This window comes from Camponotus floridanus, unplaced genomic scaffold (genome assembly GCF_003227725.1).
Source record: "Camponotus floridanus strain SB8 unplaced genomic scaffold, Cflo_v7.5 scaffold12, whole genome shotgun sequence".
Taxonomy (NCBI): Eukaryota; Metazoa; Arthropoda; class Insecta; order Hymenoptera; family Formicidae; genus Camponotus; species Camponotus floridanus.
Window position 1 is genome coordinate 975,326 of NW_020229237.1, and position 14,723 is coordinate 990,048.

A 14,723-nucleotide genomic window follows, 5' to 3' on the forward strand; every position below is an offset into this window, starting at 1 on the left:
TATTTACAAACCAAATGTATGCGCGTTCAACTTACTTTTCCGAGAAACATGAGATGTTTTATTAAATGCAGCATATTCGTCGTTTTTCCAGAATTGCTCTCACCGGCTAACAAAATGTGCTGCGGTTCTTCATTATGCATAACGTCTTGAAATGCGCTGTCCGCCACGGAATAGATGTGAGGGGCGTTATCTGATCGCGATTTGCATTGATATTTCATATGATGCTGTAAATAAAATCGCGCGTTTAGATTTATGCTCCAATTTATAATATAAGATGCAATTTCGTTATTAGATATGCTTCGAAATGCTTTTTTGTATCTAATAATAATATTTGATTCGCAAATGAGATGTCAAATGAAATCTAAAGGCAAGCAGAAAATATATATGAATGAAATTTTTATTCTAAAATTTATACAAAATTCTTTACCAAAACCGAAGGTCAGAGTACACTCAATGATTCAGCATAAAACTTACATAAGCATCGTAAATAACGCGTTCCTCGTTTGGATTGAGTATCAGCAGAACATCGCCGACAAATGTGTGATATTCACCCCGTTTTAATCTTTCGCAAAGTTCATCTAGAATCACATCTTCGGTTAGGATCTCCAACGCCGCCAAATCTTCCGTGAGCATCTGTTCCGCTGATTCATCCTTACGAGTCTGTTAAGCAAATTATAATTTTTAATATGCATTTTAAGTTGATCATTCGTTTGTCTTGTGTCTCGTTACCTTCAGAAAACCGTTGCGAACTATCAACTCTGCTTTTCTTTGTTCTCTGCCCTTCTCTGAGACATCCATCATCAATGTTTTTATTTCTTGCGACAGCTAAAAATTCATGTTACAACATGTATTATATTTTTTACTCATTGCATTTTTCTAATTACTTCGATTAATTATATCTACATGTTCTGTAATCTTTTTTTGCTAATTAATAGCTTTTTACACTGAAATATCATATCAATTTACCGTGTAATCGTTTCCAGGTAGCTCTGCTAGGAAGGGATGTTCGATGATCTCTACTATATATGGTCTGTTCTCGGGATTCTTTTCGAGACATCTGAAACAAACGTATCAGACGATGATTCTCGCGTCATTTCATTCACATGACGTTTGTTCACGACAAAGAGATTTTCATATCTGATTGATCACGTACTCCGAGATGAAGTCGTTGAGATTCTCCGACCAGTTGGCGGGTCGGTAAACTGTCGGCGGTGGATTCCGGACTATCTGGAAGAGAGCGCGTGTCGGATGCATGTCCTCGAAGGGTGCCTTGCCATCGGCGAGCTCTATCGCCGTGATGCCCATTGCCCATACGTCGATCTTGTTATCGTATCCATTATTAGCTCCGGTGCTTTTGATGACTTCTGGCGCCATCCAGGATGGTGAGCCTACGCAGGTATGTCGTTTCTCGAGTTCGCTTTTCATTGCCCTGGAAAGCCCAAAATCGACCAATTTCACTTCGCCTTCCTTCGTTAGGACGATATTGCTGCCACGGATGTCTCTGTGGATCACATTGTGCTCGTGCAAGTGGATTAAAGCCTGAAATAAAGAAAAAATATATTATTTGATTTTAATAATTATCGTTATACATATTTTAATTTACGAGACCACAAAACTATACCATTGACAAATATTTGAAAGATCAAATAGATAAATGAATGTTACAGTTGAATTATATTCTTATGGGGAAAACTCCTTATTATAGATCTTAAGAGAATATTCGATTTAATTTTAAAATTGAAAAAAATACAAACAAAATGTTACATATAAATGTTACATATGACATCACGCATGACATCCTAGACTGAAATGGTTGAATCTTCAGAATAACATGCATGTAATATTTTTGAGATATGACGATGCGGAAGAGAAGTTGGCAACTCGGCACCTTCAGTGTCTTGCGAGAATCGTTTTTATAGATTTACTGCAAATTGAACGATCTATAATTTGTGGCCGACCGTGCTCGCAGCGCGTAACAAGCGCGAGTCAATGAGCAGTTTCAACGCGGCGTGGGCATGAAATCATTAATACCAGGCTCATCAGCAAGCTGCTTCAAAGAGCATTCTCCGAAGCTAAAGCTAAGTTATTGCAAAATTGCTCACAATAATAAACATGGACATTTTCATACATCTTTTGCAGATCTTTAATTCTGATAAATTCGCATGCCTCAGATTTATCGATATCAGATCGATAATAATAATAAAATGTAAATTCTTTGTATTTCATTCTTTGTATTTTCTTTTAAGTCAAACTTGATTTACTCAACAAATATTTTTATTACATTTATTTTTTGATATTTTTAAAATAAAATAGTCACGTGCATTCTGCAACGTTTGCTGTCAAAATGACATACAAAAAAAGAGCTACGAGGATAAGGAGAAAACTCGAGGACGAACGAATTGTTAATTGGCGGATAAAGATTAAACAGGATATAACGATCATATAGAAGAAGCATAGTGGTAGTAGCCTCCATTCGTCTCTCGTTCTTTATCCGTTTTCTCTTTGTGTTTCTGTTTGTAGCACTGCGTACTGCTCTTCGCGAGCATTTATTTCGCGTGTAATTTGCCGGCATTAAACGTCAACGTGGTCTGATTTACCGCACGAGTGACCGTGGACGAATCGCTACCGGGCCCATGGAACACGTATCCGTGAGGAAAGAGGAGAAGAACAGGAGGAGGAAAAAGAAAGAGGGAGACGGGGTGTTGCGTGCAGTTTCCAAGGCAGAAAAGGAACGACATGGACTCGGGAGATGAGGAGGATATGGCGGGGACCGCTAGTCCCAGTGGCGAAGGGCATCGGATTGTGCGTGCACGAGGCATACCCGAAAGGTATGGACCCACATAATGATTTAGTGATAAACTACCTGGATCGTAAATATTATCGCCATGAACCATGAGAGAGCCACTCGCGAGAGAAAGAATGCCGGGCCCCATTATACGCGTCGTGCCCTTTCGGTGAACCTATGATGAGAGATGTGGATTTCAGAGGAAACATCGAGATTCGAAAGAGGAAGTGTTCGTCGCTGATATTGCGAGACTTTTGATAGTTTATCAATTTAGAACAACTATATGTTTCCTTCTTTTAATTATATTGACTTTGATAACTAAATAATATATGTTAGGCTTTATAATAACGTAAATGGAAATATCTTGAAGAAGGTAAAGACGGTGCTGTAATGTACTCATCGATCCTCTTATTGCCCGCTTATCTTGTACCGGTTACAGAAGACATGACAGTAATGATGTATTTTAAACGCTTACCGTTTAACAGCTCGTGATGTTTACATCTAGTACTAGTCTATAGTTATGATGATATAGCGATCAAATAACGATTAAAATAGACATACAATCAATGGAACAAATCTGTGTACTGGTATTTATAACATAAGTATTGCAGTTTGATAAAGATACAAAGACAAATTTAAATTATTTTTATTAGTTAATTTAATAACAAGTTCACAAATAAATTTATTTTTGAGATTTTTTTAAAATAATTTTTTTAACTACATTTTTTTACTTAATTATTATATAACATCAAAAATATAAAAGAGAAATATCGAAAAATTATATAAATTAGTTATTTTTTAAATAATATACCAATAGTACAGTAATATCGCCTCACAAAACTTTATCTATTGACTTAATTATTTCGTCCTTTTTATGTAGTTATAATTAAAATACACCTTCGTTCCATAAACATAAATGATAATAAATAAAGAAACAAATAATCAGAAGCAGAACACGAGCAAGGAAAAATCAATGACACACACGAATCGAAGCGGAAGCAGTCACTTAAGTTTCATCCTGCTGCGTGTCTCAGTGTCATTCGTTTTTTTTCTTTAAATTCTTGTCTCTATTTTTCCTTTAATACGCACTTCTTAAGTCGGTTGAGAAATGAGCACGATATCCTCGCCAATTATTCGACCTCCTAGGAGAGACCGGAATCATGGAAGGCAGTATCATTGTAAATAAGCGAATCCGTCTGCCGTGATCATTAACTATTAAGTAAAATCATAGCAGTCTAAAAACGGAAGGATGTTTAACTTTTCGTTCCTCCTCGAATCATTCTTTCTCTTTTATTGCTTTACCTGTATTTATGTCTTTCTTATTTGAGCATTTGTCTCAGTTTGTGTTTTATTTGCGTTTCTGAACGGAAACAGTTTGTATTTTGCCATTTATTCTACGTCAATTCTTATTTTTTCCTTTTTCGAAATTCTCGTGGAAAAATTGGCACGACTTATATTTTATGATTGTTGTAAACATAAATAATATTTAATTAATGCAGTGGTTTAAGTTTATCGCGATGTTAATTAATGTTAATAATCAAAATAAAAAAATGGATATTTTACAGGATATAAATTGCCTTGTTGCGATGAAGATGCTATTTTATTTTTTATTTTTCATCAAGATTGTTAATTTGCTCGTATATACATTTTGATAAAATATCAACGTACTACTTGATCTTTACATAAGATCAGTAAGATACAGATGAATTAATTGGTAAAAATAAAATTAGATATGCATTTTATTTTTTATATTGTCTATATTGAACATAGTTGTTTCAATGTCTAATATATAAATTATTTTCACTACATAAAATAAAATTATTAGAATGAAAATAGACGTGAATGTAAGCGCGAGAGAAGAGGATGAGGCAGTAGTCTTTGTGTTTCATTTTGAATAGATGCAGGGATAGTTGTACGAGGGAGAAGATCATCAAGAGGGAACTCTCATTTGCGGAAGTTAATTAGCAAAGCAGTTCACTTGTCTTATTGTAATTTCTACGTGCAGCGTCTATACATGTCTGTTAATCTCAGGAATTTTTGTACTATTTATAATCTCAATTCTATTTATTTTTATTTATAAATTTAATTGAATGCATGTGTAAAATAAAAGTTTTTAACAAGCTTGAATATTGATTATCTGGATAAACTCTATTAAATTATTATCAAATTTAACTTTTTAAAATTACTGACACACTTGACTGCAGATAATTATCATAAAATATTACCATTAAATATTTCATATAAACATAAGTTTGAATATTGATTATCTTGGATAACTTTATTAAATTATTATCAAATTTAAAAGTTTTTAAAATTACTGATACATTTGACTGCACATAATTATCATATCATTAAATATTTCATATAAACAATTGCTTAAATATTTCATATAAACAGTGCTTTCAATCTTACAGAAAATTAGCAAATATTAAATTATCAAATATTTTATAATATACAATTTTCTTTCATATTTTTGAACAGATAGAAGTGCCTAGAAATATATACTGATTTAAGAATCACAGATTTAAATTTTTATTTGAAAAATTACGAAAATGTATATAAACTTTCTGTAAACATAAAATAAGTCGCTTGCATGTATGTATTTTTATTTTCTCTTCAATAATTACTCTTCAAATTCGCGCGAACGTATATATATGACGTTCAGAAATCAGGTTCGATGTCATGATAATTATCAAAAAAATTATAAACACCTCCCCTGAAATGCTACGAATATTTCGAAACGTTTAATTGACGGAAGGAGCAACAATTTTTCTTGATTGGTTAGTTAAATGAAACTTCGAAAAGTTCGTAATGTGCAGTGCGCCCTCTATTATAATTACCTATCGATGAGAACTAGTTGATGGGAACGAGTCCGACATTATAGAACGCGCGCGAAATGTACTCGATTTTTCTGTGCTCTCTTTAATTGTTTATTGCACGAGTTCAGTGCGTGAGTAGTTAAATCGGTGCCAATGCGTCTTCTGTAATTAGCGGGATAATCTGCCGTGGAATAAAGCATCTCGCCGAGACATATTGTCGAGCACATAATTGTACTGTAACAACGCGAATTTCCATTGCCATGGTTACTATTATCTCTGTCGCCCCCTCCCCCCCTCTGGGTTCACCAACTTTTATATAGGTAATATATCTTTATTTTACTTATTATATTTTCTATATTTTGAGAGGAAAGGTGGTGGAAGGAGAGAGAATAATGAAGGATAACGAAAAATATGGTGACGGTTAAGTCGCGACGTAATTTTCTGAACATTTTTGCGACGATCATCTTTCTCGGCTACCGTGTACATCGCTCCGTATCTCAAGCAAAAACTAATTACCTTAATCGAGCGTGCTTGTTTTCGGTCAGCCAGACTTTTTCTTGTATTATAACATCAATGATTTATTATTAATCGTCTTGTGCAAGACTTGCTTCCTACCGAAAGTATCTCGATGGTCACCGTGCGCCGTACCTCGGTTAATTAATTTTATTTTTTTCGTATTATGTTTTTTTTTTCAAGTCTATATTTCGGTGACGGTAATTAGTTTTTGCTTGAGTTACTTGAATTTTTATATCGTCGTTTTAGTTATATTCTCTTACAGTAATAAAGTAATTTTATGTAAGTTTGCTTCGCATGAATACATGTTTTGTCATGGATTTTTTATAATTACGTTGAAAATATTATATTGTGTCTATATTTAAAATCGTTTCGTAGTTTGTTTCGTAATAGATTTTGATGGCAAATTGATATTTTAAGCAAGGTAATGTAAAATCGAAAAAAAAACAATATGGAAAAATATTGTGATATATACAATATTCATATTATATGTATATATGTATGTGTCTACATTAATATATTATATAATTTACCTTGATCACTTCCTTCAAGATAAAGGCAATGTGCTCCTCTCGCATTCTTTTGCAACTTGCGATCATCCCACGAACAAGATCCAAAACTGTTCCTCCTTCGCAGAACTACAATATATAATGATAGTTAATTAGAATTTCATAATATATAATTTCAGAGTACAGAATATAAGTTGGATGAAAAGAGCAAACAGTAGATTTGTGTTCATTTAAATACTACGCGTAAATACTTAAAATTATTACAAGTATTATGAAAAGAAAAAAACAACACTTTTTTATATTTTCTCTTTTATAATGCAATGACTTTTACGTAATAATTAATCAATTTTTTCCTTTACATGAAAATTAATTGAAACGTCATTCTAATTGCGGAAATAATTTGAATTATAATATATGAGATTAGAAATTATATTTCGTATTTGTATGTATTCATTTTCGCAAATATTCGTCTTTCCTTGAAATTTTTAAAAATTCTTGAAATGAAAAAAAATTGTTTTGAAAATATCTTAACAAACACTTGAATAAAAAAAATTTATTACGGATATTTAATAATTTTTGATTTGTTACGCTTTTTACAAACAAAAGTTAATTCACTCAGAGAAGGATCCTCGTAGTTGATGTTTGCAGGAATTAAATCTGGAGAACTTATATTCAAAGCGTAATAAACTCATATATCTACAATTACCTGAAACGTGCGGTAATTTTGAATAAACGTGATCTAGCGCGCTTCGTCCACGCATTATCTCAGAATACGGTTTCGTGTGAACCGCGGAACCAGGTTGTACTTTTTTCGTGGTTTTAATGCATGCTTATATTTTCTTATCAAAAGATTAAAAAATATATTTATAAGATTATTTTTTCCTTCAAAGAAAATTGCATTTTATGTAAAAATGTCTCGAGATTTTATTAGCTCATGATTCAGGTGTCTTAAATACGGTTCTCTTTTGCTAGGGTTAATCGTGAACGTGGCGATAAATCTTTTTTTTTTCGGATGTTGCAATGCGATTCAATAAACTCAATGTCGTGTATAAATGAGCATCTCGTCGCGAGCCTTCCTACGCATATCGCCGTATCAAAGCCTACACGACCATAAAACTCGCCCGATATGAAATACCACCGGTGATAAATCCTTGCATTGTCATTGCGTGTCCTCTTTTTCTTTTCCTTTCTCTCTTTCTCCTTCCTTCCTATCTTTTTTTTCGAAATTTCAGCGCTCGTTTCTGCCCGAATCGACTTAAAGCCGATTGACTTACAAAACTGCAGTTTGGTCCATGATACACCATCGATGCGAGATGCTGTCTGACGTTTTCTCTCGATCTCGCGGCACCGACCGTTGCGGTCCGTTGCATCTTTATTGCGTGTAATCTCCGGCAACGAGCAATCAGCGGGCTTAACGTAGCGATCGGCGACTCATTACGTTTCTTCGTTGCGGATACTTAGCCCGTCTCTGAGCTTCGCACGCGAGTTCAAAATGGATCGTGAGATTCAGAGGATTTCTTGTTTTTTGGCGCGTTCACGCTTAAATATATGCGAAACACGAGAGAGGAGGAATATATGGATAATCGAAAACATGTAAAAATTTTAAAAAGCTCATTTGACGTGTTAAATACACATGTGATAGTAGATTGATTAAATATTTATAAATCAAATTAAGAGTATATGTTTTTAAATTCCAAAACATGCTCTCGCGCCTATAAATATGTTTCGAAATATTTGTGAATTATTTGCACACATTTTTTCAAGCGAAAATACTAACAATGAATATATCTCATCAATTTAGATTAAAATAATGGAGAAATTAGAGGACGATATACTCTTTTATTTACTTATATTTTTTATTAATATTAAAAAAATATTTCATATTTCTTTATGACAGTATAATTCCCAACGCCAATGCAAAAGGAGGCACATCATATTTCACTGTGTACAGTTACGTAAATTTTGCGAAAAGAAAGTTTGTCGGAAAAAGAAAATCGATGTGCAGTTCCTTCAAGAGTTCAGTGCATCGAACGATAAAGGCGTGGCCGAAAAGGCGCCGATTCTCAAGATAACTCGGCCGATCTTCGAGCACACGTATTACGTCAACTATCGTCGCTTTACTCGAGATAAATAATAATGTTTCGGGCACACACACCGCGGTGGTCCGTTCGTAAATTAGGGCCGCGACGTGCCGGGCCTCACCTGCGTACACGAACGAGTTTAATGATTGTTTAATGGGAGCGCGCGTGTCGTAAATTATCCATGTATTCGACGCTCAAATGCTTGAAATTGCCTCCGGGTCCTGAGCACGGGTATACACGGGGCAAACCCTCACTTCTGGCCTCGCTTGCTCCCCTTCTCCTCCATCCCTGTCTCCTTCATGCCGCCTTCATCTTTCGTTCTGCATCTCTGTTTTTTTTCTTTCTCTCTCTCTCTCTCTCTCTCCCTCCTTCTCCCTTTCTTTTCTTCTCACTCTTATTGGAGAATTACGATGTTAAAAGAAACGCATTATGGATATATCGCGCGGCGTCGATAGGAATTTCGACCTTCGGTGTAATAATAACAATAATTGCAACGATAATAATACAGCTTTGGTACTCGAGCTGTGGTCTACAGACTATTCGTAGTGCTAACAATAAGCCATTTTTTATATCGTCAAGATGTATGTAAATTTTTTTATGGAGATATAGATTGTTATATTAAGATGATCAATTTTTTTAAGAGACTTAAAGATACCCAGATAAATATTAGATATAGCGATCATCTTATTCCTATATCAACAATTTACGAGATTTAGTGCAGCAAAAGTGAAATTTAATGTAGCGAAAATGAATAGATTTAAAAATAGACAAGCGAATTACAAAAATATGAACCTATTAAACTTGAGATGATTAATCACTTTAATTTTATAGTCTAACGCTTACCTCCATAATGAACCATATCTCATCATACTCGGACTTCTTCGCGGATCGTCTACGATATATTCCATAAAAATCCGGGAGATTTGGATGACCGGAGAAATCGCGAAGAATTCGATACTCCTCCACAATCAGAGACTGCGTTTCCGGCGTGAGCTTTTGAATCTTGATGGCAACCTTTTTATTTCCTGAAACATAATCGATATGTATCGCGTTTATTTCTGCGCAATTATTTTTGACAGATTATAATTTTTCTATGCTATATATATCTTATATCTATGCTATATATACTCGATCTTTTTATTGCGTACCGGCTTGTTGATCAATTCCCTCGTACACGTTGCCGTATACGCCAACACCGATACAATCCTTCAACGCGTATCTTTTTCCTGGATCCTGAATGCTATCCAATCGTTTAAGAGTCCCAGACCCTGTGTCTTGATTCTTACTCCGATTTTCCATTTTCATCCGTTCATCTCGATTATTACCGTATCGATCGTTACTTGCTTTTCGTTTCCCGTAACCAAAGTCGTTCATCTTGCCGACAAACAATGTCTGAAATGTTCCTATATAGATTCTCTGCAAAAAATAGACGAAATATTATTAATATAACAATATAAAAATAATAAATGTTTACGTTGTATAATTTATACATACTTTATATAATTCGAAATTGGCGATATATCTTTCAATACTACTTATATAATACACGTGTACATATGTCTTTTTCAGAAACTTATGGACGTGAACATCAAGAAATATATTCAACGCCTTTTTTGCATCCTTGAAAAATCATTATCAACGCCTCTTTCTCATGATCGAGCCGCGGAATTGAAGCGATGACTCTCCGGATGTTCTTGGAATATTTTAAGAGACGTCAGGATCTGCCGACCCGGTCGAATGTTTTAGCAGCGCATCTCGGTGAGTGCTAATTATATTCTCTCTTCCCGTGAACGAATGGTAATCGTTAATTAGTAGCTTGCTTCCTGAAAGCTTCGGCAGGCATTGTCGAAGAAGGATGCAACGAGAAAAGGATCGAGAAGGCGTTGTCGGTTACGAACCTGACTCGCATCCCTGCCTATTTATCGGTCGTACGTTTAATCGAATTATATTAAGCCTTTGTACGCCGCGATCTAATCGAATTCCTTCTGCTCAAACAATTAAGACACATCCGTCGAAATATATAGTGGGACTGTATATGTATGATTCTCTCTCTCTCTCTCTCTCCCTCTCTGTCTATGTACATGACAAATAATTAAAATTTTTTATAAGAACGTTAAACTTAGCTTATTATTATTTTTGCGTCAATAAATATTTGCAATTAATTGGAATAAAATATTATATATTTTTGGAGTAGCATAACATTTTAGTTATCAAATATGTCTAAATTTTATTTTTACGTGCAACATACTTTCCTCGCCTTTTCGTAAATATTAATTAATATTTATTCTACAAAAAATTACTAATTTTATATGTATAATCATTAGAATCGAATTTACATCGAATACTAAACTTGTAGATCTTATATGTATTTCAAGATGTGCTATTATTGCTTTAGTCAATTTTCTTATTTGCCTTATTTGTGATGGTTAATTAACACTCCCGAATGCCTACAAAAAAATTAATTTCCATTTTCTCGACATGTATTTTCGCATCTCTGCGAACTCGTATAAATCCTTACGCAGATCGGCGAGGAAACTACGCCGATACGTAGGGTGAGAACAGAGAGAAATCACACGTCGTTAGCCAATTCATTTATTCCCAGTCGGCGCCCGTTCGGCATAATCTGTCGATTTGTCGGCGCGACGTGTCCCGTGTAATGCCGCTTCTTGCTGCTTGTAATCGAGTCCGAGAGAAGGAGAGCGACTCGAGCGAGAGGACGGCGCGTCCCTGACTATATGTGAACGATCGTAAGAAACTCGATCCGTAGGACGTTCACAGTTCCGTCTTTCAACTCCTCCCCCTGCTTCTGTTAAATCTCGGCGCCCTCGGGGATCTTCCTGCCTCTGTCTCTCCCCTTTGCACCCTCGCTCCTCTTCTCGCTTCACATCAGTGTCGGTTTATTGATACGGTAGGCGCTAAATTATTGATGCTTGACTGCACGTCGCGAGACAATGAAGAAGGAGAGGAGAAACGGGAGAAGGAGGTAGACGAGAATGGACCTCGCGTTTTCAAAAAAAAGCTCTCCGCGTCACTCGATCTGTCATTTGCTCTTTCCACCGCTTCTCGCCCTCTTCGCTTCGACCTCTTCTGCGTATTAAACGTCTGAGATGGACTCGAGCACTTCTTTAAAAGGAAGCAAGATCTGCAGGACGACGAAATGCGCGTTTGTGAAAGTTTCGCGAGATATTTACGAGGAACCATCGCGAAGTATCTGTTAATAGAGTCTAGTTTGATCTTTTCAAATTTCCTTTTTTCTGAAAAATTGACCAATTTGCTCGTCACTTATGTTGTTTCACGTTGAACTGATTAATAAGAGCGTACGCGAATTTGAATAATCGATTTTTTTTAAGAATTATTATTGTCGAACAGATATAAATATTGTTTTATTATCTTATGTTTTTATTATCAGTATTAAAAAAATTAGTATAATGCTGTTTGTTCAAAAAAATAATATGATTATAAAATAATATAATTATTACAATTATAAAATAATTATTATAAATTTTAATAACCTTTTGAGAATATTAATTGCGCAATATATAGTTGAGTATCTACTCAAGATACGTAGATAATGTAATTGTTGCAAGACAACTGCTATTCTAATTCTAGCTCCTAGTTGTACCTCTCGTACAATTAATTGTTGCCGTCAAAATAGAGATCAATAGGTCTTCCGTCATTCGTTTCTGCGAAAATTGCAGAGGAGGGAAGACACGCGTTTGTTTCTCGAAAAAGCAACTGTGAGAAAATCGATATCTGTTAGGGCTTGGAGAATTGTCGTTCGCCACGATGGAATGTTAGCATCGTGAATCCGTGAGAAGAAACGGCAACGGTAGTAGTAAAAAAAAAAAGAGGAGACTTGGGGGAGGAGGTAGACCGAAAACGAATATGGTTCGAGTTTGACCGGATCCAGGACCAGTTGAAAAGGGTTCGACACTCTCGACGAAAAGCACTACGGTGAACCACTGACAAGTGGACGCTCGCTCACGTCTCTTCCATACTTACGTAAGAATCATGTACTCGCATAATTATTTATAATGCATAATTATTTATGTCTTGCTTTTTTCTTGCGATCAATTAACGATCATAATAATTAGATTGTCCAGAGAGTTTTCGTTTAATTTCTACAAAATTGAATCTTGGATATTATAAATGTTTAAAGTTTCTGATTGTGAAAAATACGCGAGAACGACATAGATTTAATAAATTATTTTCTGATTATTTCTGAAAATATCTTTTTCTCTTTCTCCAAATTTGTTTATAGTTTAGATCTGTATTATTTTCTCGGTGCAAGCTCCTTGCAAGGAAGGAAGCGTACGGATCGAGTCTTTCCGCATACTGGTTTGAACTACTCGCGGCGTAAGAGCTCTCAGAGGCACGACACCTTACACATTCCTTTTTTGCTTCGTAACTTGTTCCTTTTACAGATGCTCAACGATCGATGCTTTCAATAGATAAAGCTTGTCACAGCCTTGTGTTTGTAGATTCCGAGCTCGAGGTGTTGCAGCTCTCGCGTTTTCGTCACGAAAAATCGCACCGATCATATGTTATCTGTCAGCGGGCTAATTGATACCTGGAATCTAGTCGGTCTTCCTTGAAACTCATGCAATATTTAACTTCTCGACATGTTTTCTTGGATTCGCTTTTCTTTCCAGCCTTTCCTCGGTTTTCTCCTTCCTTATACCGTTTCACCGATACAATACATAACTACTGTAAAAACTTAGTGGCTATTATATTTAATTAATATAATAGTATTTCTTGTATTATTCAAGTAAAAGAAAGAAATAAGATTATGTGTGTTATATGCCATAACTCGGTAAAGCTCTGTTGGGTCAACACTTCGTTTACGTCCGTATTGATATTGCACTTCGGGCACATATTATTTTTCAGGCATTTTTTGTACATTTGTCATTTTTTGACATTATTATTTCTCGTTATGGGGGGCTTTTTTCTCGCGATTTTCACATTCGCGATATAGTAAATATAATAACGACGAGAGGAGAGAGAGAGAGAAGAGAGAGAGGACAGAGAGAGAAGGGCGTGCGAAAATTGTACTTACTTAAGGAACGCCGTTCTCTCGAGTAATCCCGCGCACAACGGAATTCACCTCTAATTAAAACACGTTTGGCAGGTCGTCATGCCCCGCGGCGTTCACCCTTTCAGCGCGGCCTGAACTATGACTAAGTGTACTACGACGTATTTGTGTAGGGTGGCCGGCTGCGATCTACATGGCGAGGGATGCGAGCGCGATGCTTGGCTTCCTTGATCCAATAATGCCGACTTAATTAGCTGTCTAACTCCGAGCAAGCCTGTTAGCTCATTGATTTCACTCGACAGACTGCCGTTTGTTCCGTTATATCCTTTTCTATCCTTTTCTATCCTCTTCCCTCGGAAAGATATTCTCTTTTATTCATCGTTAATAGAATTGCGTTTCGAGTTCTATCGAGAATTCTCCGCGCCACATGGATTGGTCCTTCTCATCCGTTTCTCATTCGAACTTTTGAGAGAGGAAGAGAGAAATCGTTTATCTCGATCGAGATTCTCTTAATAAGTTCGTTGCGAATGATGATGCTTTTCAACGTTTTCTCTTATCGATAGGTAGAATAAGTCTCAATCTTATTCATAGAATATTCGCGCATGTAAAGAGGAAAGAGTTACTTATAATTCTTGCAGAACTTAATTATTTTTTACTCTAATATTTCATTATTTCATATTGTCATCTCTCGTAAAATTTAAACAATATTCTAATCTAAAATTAATTTTATTTGTTAGATATATATATATATATATATATATATATATGTATATAACAACAGTAAAACATAGATAAAATATTAATTATATTAATAATAATTATTAAGTAAAAAATATATATTAATTTTCATTATCATATATCTATCGTTACATTATAGAAAATTTTTGCATTATTGTTTTTTTACATGGATTTTGACGTTTATTAATTAATATTTTGATTTCTTTTATTATATTAATAATAAAAAAAGAACGATAAAATGTACTT

The 14,723-nt window shown here is 35.0% G+C and overlaps 2 protein-coding genes across 6 annotated transcripts in view; one reads left to right on the plus strand and one right to left on the minus strand.

Annotated features, from left to right (window-relative positions):
* The window catches only part of LOC105258972 (transcription factor GAGA), a 24,569-nt gene extending 14,109 nt beyond the window's left edge, over positions 1-10,460 (plus strand). Inside the window, exons 7-8 of one of the 4 annotated variants that reach the window (XR_003123758.1) lie at positions 2,521-2,828; positions 10,277-10,460. The gene's annotated coding sequence lies outside the window, so the exon portion shown is untranslated. Of the gene's footprint in view, positions 1-983; positions 1,069-2,520; positions 3,403-10,276 lie in introns of those variants that run through there. The other 3 variants (XR_003123760.1, XR_003123757.1, XR_003123759.1) reach the window with 3 other exon arrangements.
* The window catches only part of LOC105258971 (neither inactivation nor afterpotential protein C), a 22,212-nt gene extending 8,201 nt beyond the window's left edge, over positions 1-14,011 (minus strand). Inside the window, exons 1-9 of one of the 2 annotated variants that reach the window (XM_011270581.3) lie at positions 13,764-14,011; positions 9,856-10,123; positions 9,551-9,732; positions 6,651-6,755; positions 1,154-1,539; positions 967-1,057; positions 730-825; positions 475-660; positions 36-224 (exon numbers count right to left, since the gene is read on the minus strand). In XM_011270581.3, the coding sequence (XP_011268883.1) occupies positions 36-224; positions 475-660; positions 730-825; positions 967-1,057; positions 1,154-1,539; positions 6,651-6,755; positions 9,551-9,732; positions 9,856-10,081 (1,461 nt within the window). In that variant the 5' untranslated portion in view covers positions 10,082-10,123; positions 13,764-14,011. Of the gene's footprint in view, positions 1-35; positions 225-474; positions 661-729; positions 826-966; positions 1,058-1,153; positions 1,540-6,650; positions 6,756-9,550; positions 9,733-9,855; positions 10,124-10,201; positions 10,332-13,763 lie in introns of those variants that run through there. The other variant, XM_025415384.1, reaches the window with a different exon arrangement.
* Positions 14,012-14,723: the final 712 nt, after the last annotated feature.